Raw genomic sequence first — 18,691 nt, forward strand, 5'->3', positions numbered from 1 at the left:
AAGAATTCCATCTACAGATTCCTATTACTAATATAATGAAGAGGAGCACCTTTTTTTGTTTGGGCTGCAAAACTACTGAACCGAAAAAAATTTTCACTGTTGAAAAGCACTCTTTCCGAGTAACATAGACTATATTCTTTCCCGGTACGGGATTCCGGTATGGATCCGGAGTTTTGATATATGTAGAATAAAATAAAGAATAGGTACAATCCAGTACAATAGCAATTCCGTCAAAATGTATAAGGTACCTACCTATCCCCGTAAAAAATAATATAACTTTTAAAACTAGTTTTAATCCGGGTTCAGAACCCAGTAAACTTATAAAAACTAATAGAATAGGTATACCTCCATTTCCACCCCCAAAAGACTGAGAAAACTCACAAAATCCTCGCAAACACGTAGGCAGCCATTTTGTATCCGTCACAAGCTTCATTTGTCAGCATTACTGAATAATTCATCACGATGTTGTTTTCCCGCCAAAACTCTACGGTAGAATTTTTTTTTCTGAAGCAAAGGCAAGTGCCATGCTGCCATGAATATGCAAAGAGTATCGTTAGCGCGGATGTCAAAATTTTTGAATGCATAATGACGTCGTTAATTTTGACGTGGCGTAGGTCAGGTATGTTTTTAGTTTTAGTTTTTATGCATTTGAAGGTCTTTTTAACAGCTATAAGCATAGTGAATGAAAAAAAGTAATTTGTCCGTCTTTTAGATCACCCTAAAATAATGGACACGTATTAAAATAACAACGAAGTACGCAGTACATGGAGAGGCCTATGTCCAGCAGTGGACTGCGATAGGCTGATGATGACGATGATGATGATGACGTAGTACATATACATTCACAACATAAAATCTAAGAAAATAGCGGGCCAAAATACGGGGACCAAGGAATGTGAACTCCTCCCTTACACTCCTTCTATGGAAGCCACACAATATTTTCAAAATAGTTAGTTAGTTAGTAGTAAGCAAATCAACAGATAGCATATTAGGATCGGCTATCAATCCCTCAGAGCACGTTAATGTCGGTGCTGCGCCTGATCCTTCACCGGTCGTGTCGGATTGCCGCCCCATTGAGCTATGAGGTGAGAGTAAAGGAATAGTGAGTGCACTTGTGTCTGCGCAAATGCTCGTGTCAAAATATATCCTGCGCAGCTGGCTGATCTCCTTATATGAGAACAGCCGCCGTGGTCGAAATAAATCCCTTAAATTATATCTGTTCTTAATAAAACCTGTTTTGTTCCAGCTTGTCGCAAAGACAGCGCGCGTCTAGACGCGGTCGCCATTATGAAAGAGAAGAGTAAGAACGCGGCTCGCTCCCGACGAGAGAAGGAGAACGCGGAGTTCTTAGAGCTGGCCAAGCTTCTGCCTCTCCCTTCTGCGATCACCTCACAGCTGGATAAGGCGTCGGTGATAAGATTGACGACCAGTTACCTGAAGATGAGGCAGGTTTTTCCTGATGGTGAGTAAGTCTAAGTTTTATACTTTAATGTAGGGAGCAGGTCAATCTGACTTACCAATCGAATATGAACCTTCCACTATGGTGATAAGGTTGAAATTCTATTAATGTGGTGTCTGTACAGTCGCGAACATTAATGTTTGATCCACTTTCTTATATTTGCAATTTTGTTGTTTAACACATTTGCGATATGCTCGTAATTTACGGCAGTTCGATACTAATAAGTACATTTATAAAACGTATTGATTAATACATACATTCCTATAAAAAAAAAAAAAAACATATTTTTATGTAGACCTTAAATTTTAAATATAGGTAATATTTATCAAAAAGCATTAGCGTATTACTTCCCAAGCCTTTGTATTTTGATGTGCACAACATGCAAACCATTTTTTCACGCCTTACAATTTCGCACTAGAACCGAAAATCCATCCAAATCAATACCAGAATTGCTCATTAAAGAAGGTCCCTTGGAACCTCATCAATGTTTACCTGATTCTCCTCTCCCCAGGTCTTGGCGACGCATGGGGAGCGGCCCCACCACCACCTCAGCCTCGAGAGCTGTCCATACGAGAACTTGGCTCTCATCTACTGCAGACCTTGGACGGGTTCATCTTCGTGGTGGCTCCTGATGGCAAGATTATGTATATTAGTGAAACGGCTTCCGTACATCTTGGGTTGAGTCAAGTAAGTGTGATTTTTTTTTATTTTCTCCTAAAGCGTCCATCTCAATGGGCTGCGGGATTGTTTGCGCAAGTTACCGCGGCCCTGGTACAGAAAGGGCTTAAGAAGGAACATGATGGGTTGTAGTCAGCAAGAGCCCACCAAAAAAGTATCCGTCTAAAACGGTTGTCCCCTCCTTCCATCCTTGTTCCCTCTGAAGTATGTAACACTTTGGTTCATACCAAGGCCAACATATTCACCCGCGTCCTATGCATGTGAATAAGGCACGAAACAGTGCTCGGCCGACGGTCAGTGCTGACCGTACGTCCCGTCAGCGTAGCTGTGTACGCGTTCATAGACTTGCATAGATATAGCTACGTCGACCGAGGGTCAGCGCTGACCGTCGGTCGAGCACTGTTTCCAGCCTAAAGAGTAGCCTACAGCCATCTTTGATAAATAGTCTATCTAACCAGTAGCTCCTAAGGTTAACACGTTCAAGGAAAACTCTTCCCCTTTATCGCTCACTATCCGCGTCCCGTGAGAACTACTGCCCGTACCGGCATAAAATATAGTCTATGTTACTTGGGAAGAGAGTAACTTTCCAAAAGCGAAATTTTTTTCAATTCGTTTCAATAGTTTCGGAGCCTTTACGGTACAAACAAAAAGATGTAGTATAGATTTTAACGCGTATTTGTCCACAGGTGGAGCTAACAGGGAACTCGATATACGAGTATATCCACCTGTCTGATCACGAGGAGATGACGGCAGTGCTCAGTCTTCAGCATCCACAGTCTTATCTACCACATCAGTATCCTGCCCTTGGGTAAGTACTGTGAGGATCTTGAAAATATGCATCAAGCGAAGACAAAAAAAATGCTACAGAATCCTTAAAAACCAAGTAATTCTGTCTGTTTTCGTAGAGTCACCTGTGTCCTGTAAAAACTTTTTCCCTTAGCCGAGTAAAAGAACAATACAATATTTTTTTTAATCGGTTCTGTAATTTCGGAATACTTTAAGATCCAAAAATTCAAAGGATTTGCTTATTAGATTCTTTTAAGTCTGCACAAAACTTTAATAGGTAAGTCATGTCTCTCGAGTAGTCCCGAGTCTTTCCCAACTGTTGGGGTCGTTTACCAGTCTAACTGGATTCAGCTGAATACCAGCATTTTACATGAAGCGACTTCCTATCTGACCACCTCAACCCAGTTACCTGGGCAAAAGGGGTATAGATCCTAAGTTAGTAAGACTGGTGACAGATTATTACGAGATATTTTTTAGATTCTTGTAAGTCGAGAGTACTAATAAGACATGTTTTAGGCTTTTAATAATTGCGTCAACTTTGCCAGGTACCCAGTGGGCGGCACGTGGGGCCCCACAGTGGACATCGAGTGTGAGAGAGCATTCTTCATCAGGATGAAATGTGTGCTCGCCAAGAGAAACGCTGGACTCACAACATCTGGATATAAGGTATTTATTTATTTCCATTACGACTATAACTGTAATTCAATTATTCACTGAACAAAAAAACGTCCTAAGAAAGAAAAAATATTTTATAGCCACAATATTCAACACTGCTGTTTTGGTCTTAAATTTACATATTACCTCCGTTCTTCTCATCTCTTTAAACATAGCCACCTTTAAGACCCAATTGATAAAATTATCCGCCATACCCTTTTTTTTTCCGACTTTAAAAATCATCAAATGACCCCTTCCGCTGTGGGTTAGCAGCGGTGAGGGAGTGTCAGACTCTTACTGACTAAAAACCGTCGTGTTCCGTCATAGGCCTTTTATGTACCAGGGCCGCGGTATCTCTTTCGAACAACCCGCAGCCCCGGCAGGCCTTGGCCCTTCTGGGCCCCGCTGGGGTTGCTGACATCTCTTTGAGGAGCGCGTGGAACAACGCGCGCAGGCGACACGGGTCTGTCGTCTAAGCAGACAGAGGGACGATGAGCCACCCGAACTCACCGCCCACAGACCCACGCCTACGGTGGCCGGGAGTCATCTCGCGACACCCGGCGCCTATGGTGTCTACCTGGTCCAGCGCGGCGGCCGGGATGAGAGGTGCGAACTCTCTGGCGTTCCGCCTCCTCCTTCTCGAGCATGACCGCTTCGCAGAAGGAGGCGACGGCATCCCATTCCCTCTCGCCCCGGACCATGGCCTGAACCAGGGCCGGACGCGAGAGGTCGCCGCCGCCCAAAGCCTCGACGAGGACCCGGCGGTGCCCCTCCCATGCGGGGCACACCTGGACTGTGTGGTCCACCGTGTCCTCGGGGCTGTCCGCACAATGGTGACACCCGGGCGCCTCCTCACGACCGATGCGGTGCAGGTACCTCCCGAAACAACCGTGTCCGATGAGGACCTGCGTCATGCGGTACGTAAGGGCGCCGTGACTCCTCCCGAGATCCGCCATACCCTCAGCTCCATTCTCATGGGAGGTCTCGGCGTCCGCAAAATTACCAGTATTAGTTTACCGGCATTCATATCCTCGGTTCACGGCACTGAGAAATTAGCCAGGAATATTCTTACTCCAACACTGGCTGATTTCGAGGTGCCGTATTTAGCTGAGGCTATGGATGCATGGAAAATTACTTGCCCGAACGAAAATTTACCCAGCAACCCGTCTTCCCAAAGACAGTGGGATGAGCCGCTCTGCAGAGTAACCCGGAATAGTTTAATAGAAACGGCAATTACTCCTGCGGAGCGAGCGCGCCTATTGGCTGTGGGTAGATGGAAGTCGGGGCTTTGGCTTCAGTCACTACCGTCGTCAAACATTGGCACCATGTTTGACGATACAACTTTCCGCCTCGCTACCTGTTTACGTAAAGGAGCACCGTGCTGCTCCCCTCATCGCTGCCACTGTGGTGAGGCTGTCACCAGCCTCGGACACCACGGCCTGTCGTGCAGCCGTAGTGCGGGCCGTATTGCGCGGCATGCAAACATCAATCACATTATACGTCGGGCTCTTGTTGCCGTCGGGGTACCAGCTGTATTAGAACCAAACGGCTTGGCACGCGACGACGGTAAGAGACCAGACGGCATGTCGTTATTCCCTTGGAAGATGGGTAGGCCTTTAGTATGGGACGCAACCTGTGTCGATACTCTTGCGCCATCACACCTTCCAAGTTCTGCGTGCTGTGCTGCTGCTGCCGCTGCGGCTGCGGAGAACCTCAAGCGGCGGAAATATAGTGGCCTTGTCGGAAACTATATTTTCGAACCGTTTGGGGTTGAAACCCTCGGGTCGTGGGGTCCGAATGCCCACATTCTATTTAAAGATCTCTCTAGGCGGCTGGTTGACGCTTCGCGTGACCAGAAGGCTGGCTATTACCTCGGACAAAGAATCAGCATGGCGATCCAACGAGGTAATGGTGCCAGCCTCTTGGGCACGCTCCCAGTTGACAGCGATGGGGACGAATTTTTTGACGCTTTTTAGTTGTTTGTTTTACTAGGATAGTTTTTGATATTTATTGTAAATATGTATTGTAAATAGCCACAGTATAAAAAGAAAAATTGAAATAGGAAAAGGCACAGATCATAAAGAGCAGAACTCAGAGCGTGTGCAAAATTTCATCCTAATCGAAGACCGGGAAGTAGGTCAAATGAAGATTCCAAGATTTTCATACATAGATAGTTACAAGTGAAGCAAATAATATGCAAATGTAATTATGTAAAAATCACATAATATCGATAATTTCCCATCACTATTAAGTGAATAAAGCTTGACAAAGATTGCTCAACGTTTTATTTGTTTTACAAGACCATTTGCATGAAATCTTTAAAACAATAGGGCCACGCGTATCTCTAAGGGGGCTTTTGTACCATACAACATACGGAATGGGGGATTTAGTACAAAAACATGGGGTGGGTTAGGGTTAACTGTGCTGGGATTTACTGTTAATCGAGGGGATTTTAGGGTGCTATGGTACAATCGCCAACAGTTATGTTTGGGCCAATTGCCGTGATTATTTTGGCACATTGTAATATTTTTGAAAAAAAAGAAACATTGAACATGAAACTTTATTATAACATCGAATACACGTGTAATGTACTTAGTCATCATCTGCCTAAACTTTTCCCAACTATGTTGGGGTCAGCTTTTAGTTTTACCAGACGCAACTTAGGTACCAGTGTGACACAATGAGCATCTGCCTATCTGATCCTCTCATCCCAGTTACTCGGGCAACACGATACCTCTTAGTAAGACTGGTTGTCAGACTTTCTGGCGTCTACTCGTATTAACAATCAAAGATTTCAAATGACAGCTGGGACTAATCATTTTATCGTGCCTTACGAAACACAAAAATATGTTCATATATCCAACTATGACACCAGTCTTACCGAGGGTTATGGGGTTGCCCTAATAACTGGTTGAAAAATGTCAGATAGGTAATCGCTCCATGTAGAACTCCAGTACTCAGCTGCCTCCGATAAGACTGGAAGCCGAACCCAACACGTTGGAAAAGTTTCGGGAAATGATGATCATAATGTTGTTACCCCGTTCCCATCTCACCGATGTCATCGATTGCAGGTTATACATTGTTCTGGGTACCTCCGCGCGCGACGCTTCGGCGAAGGCTCGGCACCACTGGGCCTGATAGCAGTGGGGCACTCCTTACCGCCGTCAGCTGTCACCGAGCTCAAGCTACATTCTAATATGTTCATGTTCAGAGCTTCCTTGGATATGAGGCTGATTTTCTTGGATGCCAGGTTTGTGGAGTATTTTTAAATATAGGTTTCTAGTTGATAGTCAAAATAGGTCATGTTAGGCCTACTTCTCTCCATGTCTTTCAGTAAGTCAGGCTACAGGAACTGAATGGAGTCTGATGATGTTCTTGAAATTTTTAACTGTAAAGAAAAGTTATTGGGGTAATTTTTTTACGTACAATAGTATATTACCTTATAGATCTGCTGAAAGTCTATTATTTTATTAACTTCAATCTTCCTTCCTTTAAAAATATGTTTGACTATATTTTTTTAGACTACATCTTTAAATTGCTTTATCATAAATTCTTTCAAATCCTGGTTATTTAATATTCCCAATAAATTCGCAAATATTTCTTGAATCAAGCTACATAATTAATAATCTACGTAATTAAATTCATAGAGGCACTTAAAACAGTTTCCATGTTATCTACTAGCCCTTTGAAAATAAAAGGTCCATTTCCCCTAACTTTGTTTGGTTCTGAGTTTTCAGAGTAGGTAAACCGAAGGTATTGAGCTGAAATAAAAGTATTAAATGTAATTTCACAAAATGTCTTACAATGTAAAACCCTATATTCACTTATCTACCCATCTATAGGCCTAATTGACAAAGAGGTGCGACGTATCTCTATCTTACACAATAAATCAAAACCTAGTGCTGTGAAACGCAACACAAACAATATCGACATCGATAAATAAAAATCCATAAAACTCACACAATAGGTACAATAAACAATTTGATGCGAGTTAATAAAATCAGCGGAGAGCCGTGACGGTGCGACGCCAAACGATTTCACAGCCGTCGCGACGTGCTGGTATCGATATGTGTTGTCGATATTGATGCAACACTACTATGTGGTACCGATGACAATTAATCGAAACGAAATATTATAGTATAAAACAAATTCGCTTTTTCTGTTCCTATGTCCCTTTGTACGCTTAAATCTTCAAAACTACGCAACCAACATTTTCAAGCGGTTTTTTTTTAATGTATTTATAGAGTAATTAAAGGGGAAGGAAGGTCTAGGTATATGTATAATAACATACATTAAATTTTTATTAATTGTATCAGGAAGGTATAGGTGACTTACCAATAGCCTCACACGCGTTCTTTGGGTACAATTAACTTTGCGCACTCAGGTAAAATGCTAGCATAGTTTTGACACCAAATTCTAATCATATATTTTTCTTTTTACCTAAGTTATTTAGACTAAGTTCCATGTAAACAAATCCCGGTAAGTCTTGGCCGAGGGCGCGTTTCCCCGAACAACTAAAATGCATTGTTGGCTAAGGTTTACGCGTCCCTGATTGGCGTGAACTAATAAATGTTCAACTTGAGGCCACTGCGCTTGTCCATTGTAAGCGACACGGTTCCGTGGGTCGAAAGTTGAAAATTGGAAGTGATTTGTGTCGATAGCTCTACTACTAGAAATGCGGCGGCGTTTATTCGGACACAGTAGGTATAGGTACAGATTCACTATAAATTATTTGATCCCTTAAGACGTCAGTAGATTCGTGAGTCATAATCAGTGAAAATACCTAAAAAATCCTCCTTTTTGAGAATATATTGTTAAAATGTTACTCGAGATACACGAAATCTAGTCCCCATATCATTGACAAGGACTTCTATAACGAAAAGCGTCAGTCGCAAGTATAAGACCATCTTATCATGAAAATGTCGTCACTAATGGAAAACACACATCGCCTTGGCCTTGTTCATTGCCCATTGAGACTTACGCGGCGTTTAGACACAGTCCGCCGTAACAATTCATGTCGAATTAAATAGGAATAAATGTGCTATTTCTAAAGTATTGAAATATTTGTAGGACGGCGTGAAAATTAAACTGAAAAATTTTCACTTAAGTACGATTTTCACTTAGAGTACATGTTAATTTCTTATGTGTAGAATTTAGTATGATTTCTATATCGACTGCATCAACGTTTTCAGTTCAGTTTAAACTCCTACTAATTACATGTTGTAACAAAGTAATTTCGTGTGTATTATCCACATATATTATATCCACACACATATCTAAAGTGAATCATTTATCTCATGACACTTACATTGTATTTGTATAACTTGCTGGGGAGATCCTTAGACCATTTTCTTCCTAATGACGGGCGGCTGATTTTGTGATAACTGACCTTCAAACAGTACTGGATTTCGGTCCACATTGTACAAATGACTTTCTCTCATCTCAGCACCTATCCACATTCCGAAAGTATTTCGACACGGATCGCTATATCGACACCACAACACCGCGTTGTGTCGACACCATTGGAAAACGCGTCAAGCCCTGCATTGTTCGTTGCAAATACAAGTTACGGCCAAGTTCTAAGAAGCGCGTGCATTGCCGACCATATCGCTCGTGGTTATTTTCTACTATTAATTATTGCTGGCTTATTTCCATGCCCATCTGGGAATATGGGAAAATTTTGTGCTGTACCGAGGTATGCCGATATTTGTCGATAGAGGGAAATTAGAGGAGTGTTCAGCTTGTAGTACCTATGTAAATTAGGCTAGAGTATCAATATAATTATTTGGGAAGATAAAAAATATAATTTAATATAACAATAATACCCTTTTATGTCGATGACGGTGCTAGGCGTTATTAAGTTTGCAAATTAGATAATAGGTAGGTATAAAAACATTACGCGAATATATTTTCCAAAATAGATGTTCTAGCCACTTTTAGAGGCAACTACTTCCCGCACCTGGCTAAATATAGAAACTACCAAAAATGTAAATCGGTTGACTAGTTTTCTCATAATTTTTCTTCTTAACCCCAAAAATCTGACTTATATTCCTAGGAAATCCTTCAAATATTGTACAGGCATGCCTTCTGAGTACCAGGCACCCATATTCACAAAAATATTGAACGGCAAAACTGAAAAAAAGGTACCTATTTAAAATGCCTATTAACTGATTCATTCTTTCTGTACTAAACCATGCTGAAAAAAGAGGAAGATCTGACTTATATTCCTAGGAAATCCGTCAAACGTACTACAGGCAATACCTTTCAAGTACCAGGCGCCCAGACTTATAAGGAGATAGAATAGCAAAACATTGCCACCTGGGCCACAGATGTTGTAATGCAACACTATAGATAGCATATTTGGACAGATTATGATGAATCGCTAATCTATGAAGGTCTGCTACCTTTTTTGTAAGATTGTCATGGCATGAGTCACGTACGTTTACAATATGTGAACACTTACTTACAAATAGGTTGACAAACTTGATGGAAGATACTTAGGATTTTTTAAAGTCATTTTCTACGGATTTCAATAACCAATCCATTCGTTGTTTCTCGATAAGAGATAGTTTGACATAATTTACATGAAGCTAATGTCAAAATTCAATCTCCGATCAAAAAACATATCCACAGTTCATTGTTTACTACGAGCTTTGAAGTTAATTTCCTTAAAAAATTACCCAAAGTACTAATAATTAAGGTACATTTTAGTTTAAATTAATTCCCAAAAAATCCCGAATTAAAATAATACAGATTCATAAAAGCAGTCCACAATATGAACAATAACTCCTATTACAATTACATAAAATCCAAATTCCTCCACACCCACAAAAACCAACAGAACAAACAAAAAAAAATCGACCACGTTCTATACTTCCAAAAAAAATTTGTGACCCTTATGTCTTAGCAACAAAATCTAATTTCGCTTACGTTGGCTGACTTTTGTCTGCAAATATAAGTTGGTAAGGCATACGTGCTTGAGTGCGCGATTGTCGGATCGCTTCCGCGGCAGTCAGCGAAATGTGGAGTTCGCTGTGTCGATTATTTTTGTAACTAGCTAATATGTTTGGGTTTGCTTGACGATTTTTTATTTTTTTTACCTTATATGATTTTTTATGATTGTTTAACACTTTCGCGGACGCTACAACTTGAGATTGTTTACCAAAATGACAGTAAATGTCCATACAAATTATACGACGTGTATGTACGTAGCGTCCCATGAAAATATATTTTTTAAAGACATCATGACACAACCGAGCGCGGTATGCGCGCGGGACGTGTATACACGTTGCGCCTTGTGCGTGTGTGGGTACCGTTACCGCCGTCATCGGAACTTATTTGAAATAGTTTAAAACTCACTCTACGTGACAGTACAGCTTCGGGTATTTTACATGTTGTGACACAAGATACATTCAATAGGACTTTAACTTGAACGTTCATCGGAAATGAACGTTCTGTTGTAAAGTCAAAAAGTTATTTGGACGTCATTGTACGTTGTGCCATATCAACATTTCGAATGATGACGTTTAGTCTCGTTCTGTCCGCGAACGTGTTAAAAGATCACGTGAGTTCTGTCGATAGCATTCGGTAGGTATAGGGATCGGTAATTTTTTTTACCGACTTCAAAAAACGGAGGTTCTCAGTTTTCAGCATAGTTTTTGGCTGACTTAGGCGAAGGCTGAGGTACATAAATATATTGTTGATGTCGGTTAATTTTTTTTTTCAAATAGTTTATGGAAAGTTGAATTTTTCTACGACACTCCGATTATAAAAATAATATTTTACACAAAAAAATCGTAGTGTACGGGGGAAGCCTGCCATATTAGGTTCTAAGTATAATTAAATTTTCACATACCTAACACTCTTAAAAAAATTCTCGATCCAAAAAAATCCCACCCCAAAAGCCGAGGGGTTAAAACAAAGCTCTGAAGTGGGGGTGTAATTGTCACCCGCTGTCACCCTTAGTATTAATTGCCGCCAAAGTATCGGATATCCGGTCGCAAACAATGATCAATTAAGTGATAAAAAACTGTTAACGTTAGAACACACTATATCCTATAAAAAAATTGGTCTATATGGTCGTTAGAGCGTTTTCATACTAGTGGATTTTCCGGCGTGATCATAAAAAATCTGTAAAAAAAAACTAAAACTACTACTACTTAAGTTTTTTTACTAGATGCTTAAACTACTCTTAATATCGCGGGATTGTATTATTTATTGTTAAAAACAAACCGTAAATTATTTTAAAGTAAGAACTAAATTTAAATTTACCCAAGAATTCGTCCTCGTCTCAAAATTAAAAGTATTTAGGGTTCCGTACCCAAAGGGTAAACGGGACCCTATTGTTTTGGCTCCTCTGTCCGTCCGTCTGTCCGTCCGTCCGTCTGTCTCTCATGAACGTGATAGTTAGAGAGCTGAAATTTTCACAGATGATGTATTTTTAACCCCCGATGCAAAAACGACGGGGTGTTATAAGTTTGACGTGTCTGTGTGTGTGTGTGTATGTGTGTGTGTGTGTGTGTATGTGGCATCGTAGCTCCCAAACGGATGATCCGATTGTAATGCGGTTTTTTTTTGTTTAAAAGGAGTGTCATTCGGGAGTGTTCTTAGCTATGTTTGGTGGAAATCGGTTCAGGTCTTCAAGGTCATCAGCTCGTTTGTTAGGTGTGAGAAGAATGTTACACGGTCAGTTTACTTGCAAGCATGTGTGGGATCTGAAATTTGAAACACTAATGTCTTCTGGAACCACCGAGCTGGTCTGCTGTTAGGGCACGAAGGTAGGAGACGTAACCCTGAACTGCCTTTCAGTAAACCCATCGAGTTTGGGTTCGTTGAATTTGTCTTGACTAGTTCTCTTCAATTGACGAGAACCTGATACTGGAAATGGGATGTGGCGGATGAAACCCTGGAATGCCGGAATGAAACGGATAAACCGATTTATATCTTCGCTGAAAATCTAGAATGACCAAAGGTTTATGTTTCCTCAATCTGTGCAATTCTCCCAGAGCCAGTATGTTATGAGGATTGTTAAACAGCATCCTTTGTCCGAGATTGCATAGAGCGACCCCATCTTAAAATAAAAGAAATTAATTGAAAGAAGAAAAAATTAAGGAGCTCCTTCAAAAAGCATGAAATAAAATTAAATTATAAATTTAAAAAAACCCCCGACCCAAAAAAAGTACGCAATTAGTATGACAAAAGGTTAAAAACGCTAAACCCTATAAAAAGCAAAAAATCTAGACACACGGCAGTGTGTCCGCCAAGTTCGAGCAAAAATAGCGACTCACCGGCCGTGGGTTATATTACACGAACCATTTCGGGCCAAATTCGACCCCCCTGTAACTCAAAATCTATTTTATTTACGCATATCAAATTTCTAGTATCTATTGAGACCCCCTCACTTATCTAAAATACAAAATTTCATTAATATACCTATTGTAGGTCTTCAGATATTGACGTCAGAAAATCGCTATTATTTTACTATACACTCACTGACTGACTGATTCACTGACTCACTCATCAAAAACCTAGACCACTTCCAATGGTCGTATTGACTTGAAATTTGGCATGGAGGTAGGTCTTTATGTCAAGGTAAAGGGAAAAATCTGAAAATGGCCAAGTGTGAGTCGGTTTCAAAATAATGAAGGTGTTTTATACCCGGTGTAAATTTATACCCCTAAGGAACTAAAACGAACTAAATTTATCTATATTTATATAATATATCTTCGAATGGTTTGTATTTAGTTTAGTTAGAAGTAAAATAGTGTAGTTAGAAGTAAAATAAAAATCTGAAAACGGCCAAGTGTGAATCACTTTCGAAAATAACGAATGTGTAACTTTGATCCACGAACATAATATATGATAACATGTCATGTCAGTCAGTTGGTAAATCTAGTCCATTTAGTTAATCTAGTTCATTTCTTTGTAAGAAACATAGTGCATATTAAAAAATCTAAAAGATAGTATAAATGCGACATTCCTTTAACTAACTTCATCATAAGAAAAAAATAAAATAAACAACCTTACAAAAATTAATGAAATCCCACCCAAAACAAAAATGTGAAAGACTGCCAAGTTCGATAATATGAGAATGCTTCGCCTATAAAAGAAGTGAGATCTGAATAAGTACCAAGTTCCATACACATACCTCAGTTAAAAATAGTTACTTTTTAATGATGTTACTTGGCAAGTTTTAATAGAAAATTAAATACTTGATTCATTGCGTTTAGTAGGTTTATAACAAGGTGTATGAAAACTTTCCAAGTAACATCATTAAAAAGTAACTATTTTTAACTGAGGTATGTGTATGGAACTTGGTACTTATTCAGATCTCACTTCTTTTATAGGCGAAGCATTCCCATATTATCGAACTTGGCAGTCTTTCACATTTTTGTTTTGGGTGGGTAACTTTTAACACTACGTAAGTACCAACTAAAGCATGTCAGACTAAACTAAATTTTGACGTGTCGGGGGACCGCTTTTTACCTTCAAAAATACTTACATAAACCAAATGATACCTACCTAATTACAACATTCGTATAAAACAAAATTATATACACAGTTATAAGTAGTATATACTTAATTACTTCTAACGTTAGGCTAATAAATTAGAGCGGTCCCCCGACACGATAAAATTTAGTTTAGTCTGACATGCTTTAGTTGGTACTTACGTAGTGTTAAAAGTTATTTTTTGCTTTTTATAGGGTTTAGCGTTTTTAACCTTTTGTCATACTAATTGCGTACTTTTTTTTGGTCGGGGGTTTTTTAAAATTTATAATTTAATTTTTTGTTGCCGCTATAACAACAAATACTGAAAACTAGAATAAAATAAATATTTTTGGGGGCCCATACAACAATCGTGATTTTTTTGTCCGTTTTATAAATAATGGTACGGAACCCTTCGTGCGCGATTCCGACTTGCACTTGGCCGGTTTTTTTTTCTATAGCCTTCCTCGATAAATGGGCTATCTAACACTGATATAATTTTCTAAATCATTCAAGAGTTTAGTTTATAAATAAAAAAAAGTCTTTAGGTTTATAATCTAATATAACATAAAGAAAAACGTTTTTCATAAAAATATTTTCAAAGACAATATTGTTCTTTTTGTTGTAACGTTATTCCATAAAGATAGATAACAGTTACAGTATCATGTTTAATTATTACGTTATTTATATAACGTTATTTGAGTTACCCTCACAACCGTTATCGTTTTTCTGTAAAACTATGTTAATGTTTAAAACCGATTGCTTACATTATTTGTATCTTTTAGAAGCCTGATATTGTCTTGTAAAATCCTTTCTGTGATTATTTTGTTTATTTAAACATTTGAAGTGATAACGTTAATCACATTTCATCTGTTACACAATTTGTACAAGTATTTTATCTATACTAATATTGTAAAGCTGAAGAATTTATTTGAACACACTAATCTTACAAACTATTGGATTGTTTACGTAGTGTTAATTTTAGTAGTTAATATAAAAAACTACTTCATTATCATCATCATCATCTCAGCCATAGGACGTCCACTGCTGAACATAGGCCTCCCCCTTAGATCTCCACGGATACCTGTTGGAGGCGACCTGCATCCAGCGTCTTCTGGCGACCTTTATAAGGTCTTCTGTCCACCTTGTTGGTGGACGTCTTACGCTGCGCTTACTAGTCTATTCCGTGGTCTCCACTCCAGCACTTTTCGACCCCATCGGCCATCCGCTCTGCGAGCTATATGGCCTGCCCATTGCCACTTGAACTTGCTATAATCCGGTAGGGTATATCGGTGACTTTAGAAAAAACTACTTGCCATAAGCAAAACGATTTCGTTCTTCCATAGCAACCTGGTATCAAACCACCATTTCCAGCCAATCGATCCTCAAACAAAAACCAATCAAGTTTTTTTTCGAAAACACTCAAAATCAACAAGCAAGCGTATTGTTTGCCATGCGTAAAAACTGTTTGACGCGCAAAAAGTATATCCCGTGACACTTCCGACGGTTAACACTGAGGAGAAAACCAATGCTGAAAGGGACCGACCCTCGGTACTCCAGTTTTAAGGGTTGACTAATTAGAGGGGAAGCAATAGGGGTCGTATAACGAGATTGATAGCAGACGGTTTTTTTTTTTGTTTAAGTGAATAAACTAACAAGGTTGCGTTATTGGATTGGTTTTTTTTTTATTGGTTTTTAATTTGAATTGTAATGTTTAAAATTGTAAGTGTTGTATCACCGTCCGATTCTTACAGTTTATTGTAAAGTAAGATTTAGAGAACGATACAACACTTTTTGGAGGTCGGGTATTATACACTTTCGAGACTTGAGACTGACCTTACTTACCGACAACACAAATCCTACAAAAACTTCAGTATCCTACATCCTACAATATCTTCCCTTCAATTGTAGTTGGTCTACCATAGGTCAATACTAATTCCTCGACTTTAGTATCTAGCTAAAAGAAGAGGTTCCAATCAATCAAATAACTATGTTTTCCAGCCAGGCACTGTTAATTATTGTGACCACCTTCCCTACTTTTTCACGGCTACCCATTCAACAGCCCAAACAAACTCTTACAAGACGTTCTCACTAACAGTCACACCGTTACTTCCAGGGTGGCGTCACTGACGGGCTACGAGCCTCAGGACCTGATCGAGAAGACGCTGTACCACTACATCCACGGCACCGATGTGCTGCACATGAGGCACTCGCATTGTACACGTGAGTATTAATACTTCGAATTGTTGGGAATTTGAGAAGGTTGGTGTAGCATTTCTTCTTCAGGCAAAGGCTGACGAAGAAATGGTATGTAGTAATACGTAATGACCCCTTAATTTTTGTAAAAAATTGCTTTTGGGGTTATTTTTGTAAAATTTTGCTTATAGTAGATTATGAGCTCTCATCAGATTTCATTTTCTCTCTATCTAATTATAAGTATACGGATGGCTAAGGGTTGAACCGGGGATCTTGAAGTATTGTTTTCGATTTCTACTTATTACACTAGCGAAAACTCACTTCAAAGACAGAGGTTTAGCTTGGTTAAATTGCTGGTTCAATCTAAAGGATATACATATCGGAATGAATTGAATGCACCTATTCCAAAAAATATATTCAGATCACAATAATATCCATAACATTTACTGAGTGAGCAAGTCTTAGTTAAAAAATCTCATTAAATAAAAAGCCAAAAAATAAAATGACTTCTGAAACTAACAGGATCCATCATCGGCATAAATCACACCAGGGTCTACAAGTCCCAAATCTTAATTTCACTCACATTCACTTCACACATTAACATCCACTCTCTATTACAGTATTAACCAAAGGCCAAGTAACATCTCGCTACTACCGCTTCCTCACCAAGAGCGGTGGCTGGGTGTGGATGCAGAGCTACGCCACCATTGTGCACAACTCCCGGTCTTCAAGGCCGCATTGCATCGTGTCTGTTAATTATGTGCTTAGGTGAGTTACCTTTATCCATACAAGTATAAATCAATAAAAGGGTGTTTTATAAAAGTTATGCCATCTAAGTTACTCAGTTAATACATAGTTTGGCAAATACTCGGGAGATGATGATGCCGTCCTGGCACATAGGAAGCATTTGCATCAAGATACCGTAATCCTGAGGGTTTACTTCATGTAACTTATTCTATTAGGTATTAACTGTAGCAGAATTTTTGGTATAACAATCTTGAATATATATATTGTTTGTTCGACTCCCGGTTCGGCTGTGTTAACTGTTGAACATGGCAAATCTCAGCAAAAATCATCGTAACAGCCTCTCAAGTCATTAGTAATTTTCAAATCAATCTTTCATACCCCCTCTTTAGGAGCCTTATGAACCCACTAACATCAACATTTCCTTACAGTGACATCGAAGAAAAACACCAAATCCTAAACATCAGCCAGGGAGCTCCGAAACACATGAACACCGAGTGCCCCACGCCATCCCACATCCCCACCACCACCACATCCCCACAGATGCCCCACATACGACACACCGAGAAGATCAACCCTGTCCCTAACGAGAGCGAGTACAGCGACTCTAGTGGGGGGTACAATTACCCCGAGTACATCCCCCTAATACCCCCCTACGAGGCTCAAGAGGAATACCACCAACAAAACGGGTCATACCAAGAAATATTCTACGAAAACTACACAGATACGAACGAAATTCTACCTAACTACGTCAGTTATCCCCAAAATCAACGTCCGTTTTCTGCGAGTTCGTCATCTTGTAGCTCTATAGAAGGCTCGGAAATACCAAACCAGTATAACTATACGAATTTAATATCTTTTTACGGGGGGCATAATCAGAATCAGAATGGGAGGCCCGTGGAGAATTTTGCCAATAATTTTGGTAAGTTAACCCCCAGTCCGGCGGTACAAGAAGGAAGTTATACGAGTGTGATAGTGGACAACACGCAACAATTTCACCACCACGGAGGGGGGGTGAACGAATTTGTTCATTGACAAATAGTTGAGTGATACATGTAAATAAAAACCCTAAAATATAAAGTAGTCTAAGATTTTCGACTTGAAAGTTACAAACATAAGGTAAAATAACGTTTTTTTTTTTGTAAATGGAAATGTTTAATGGAATTTGAATCGGTATATTTAATTTTAATTGTGATCTCTTGGAATTAATCCAAAGTTTTCTGTTTGTATTTAAATTTGAAATATTTAAATTGATTTTTAAGACTGCAATTACATTTATTCAGGGAAAATAATAATATAGAAGTGATTCTCTACTAGTTATTAGATAACGTTATTTATAACCGTTATTTCCGTAACGGTTACTTGTAACTGTATAGTGTAAGGATAACGAAAATCTGACGTTCTGTAATATATTGTAAATAAAGTATAAAATAAATTAGATATAAGATATTGCTTGTAAGATAATAATATAATATTTATAAAAAATAATTTCGGAAATAACAATTCCTTGATTTATTCGGCAGCCATTTGTTTTTTATTTTTATTTTCCTAAGATGTGGTAACTCATTTCTTTTTGTATTTACTTTCTTCTATACTTAAATAAAATACAAAAATATACTCAAAAGTATTTAAAAGTGCAGTATACAAAAAATACAACAGAATTATTATCTTTCTCGCTATAAAAAGAGC

General features: G+C 39.1%; 1 protein-coding gene across 1 annotated transcript; it reads left to right on the forward strand.

The window, feature by feature from the left end:
* The first annotated feature begins 1,287 nt into the window (after nucleotides 1-1,287).
* Nucleotides 1,288-18,463, forward strand: LOC124644133 (single-minded homolog 1). The gene is made up of 8 exons (XM_047183364.1): nucleotides 1,288-1,462; nucleotides 1,971-2,146; nucleotides 2,824-2,945; nucleotides 3,469-3,589; nucleotides 6,649-6,827; nucleotides 16,179-16,285; nucleotides 16,879-17,026; nucleotides 17,434-18,463. Exons 1-8 carry the CDS (start codon nucleotides 1,288-1,290, stop codon nucleotides 18,035-18,037), a joined length of 1,632 nt encoding a protein of 543 aa, XP_047039320.1. The 3' UTR covers nucleotides 18,038-18,463.
* The last annotated feature ends 228 nt before the right edge of the window (nucleotides 18,464-18,691 follow it).

The sequence above is a fragment of the Helicoverpa zea genome, chromosome 29 (genome assembly GCF_022581195.2).
Source record: "Helicoverpa zea isolate HzStark_Cry1AcR chromosome 29, ilHelZeax1.1, whole genome shotgun sequence".
NCBI lineage: Eukaryota > Metazoa > Arthropoda > Insecta > Lepidoptera > Noctuidae > Helicoverpa > Helicoverpa zea.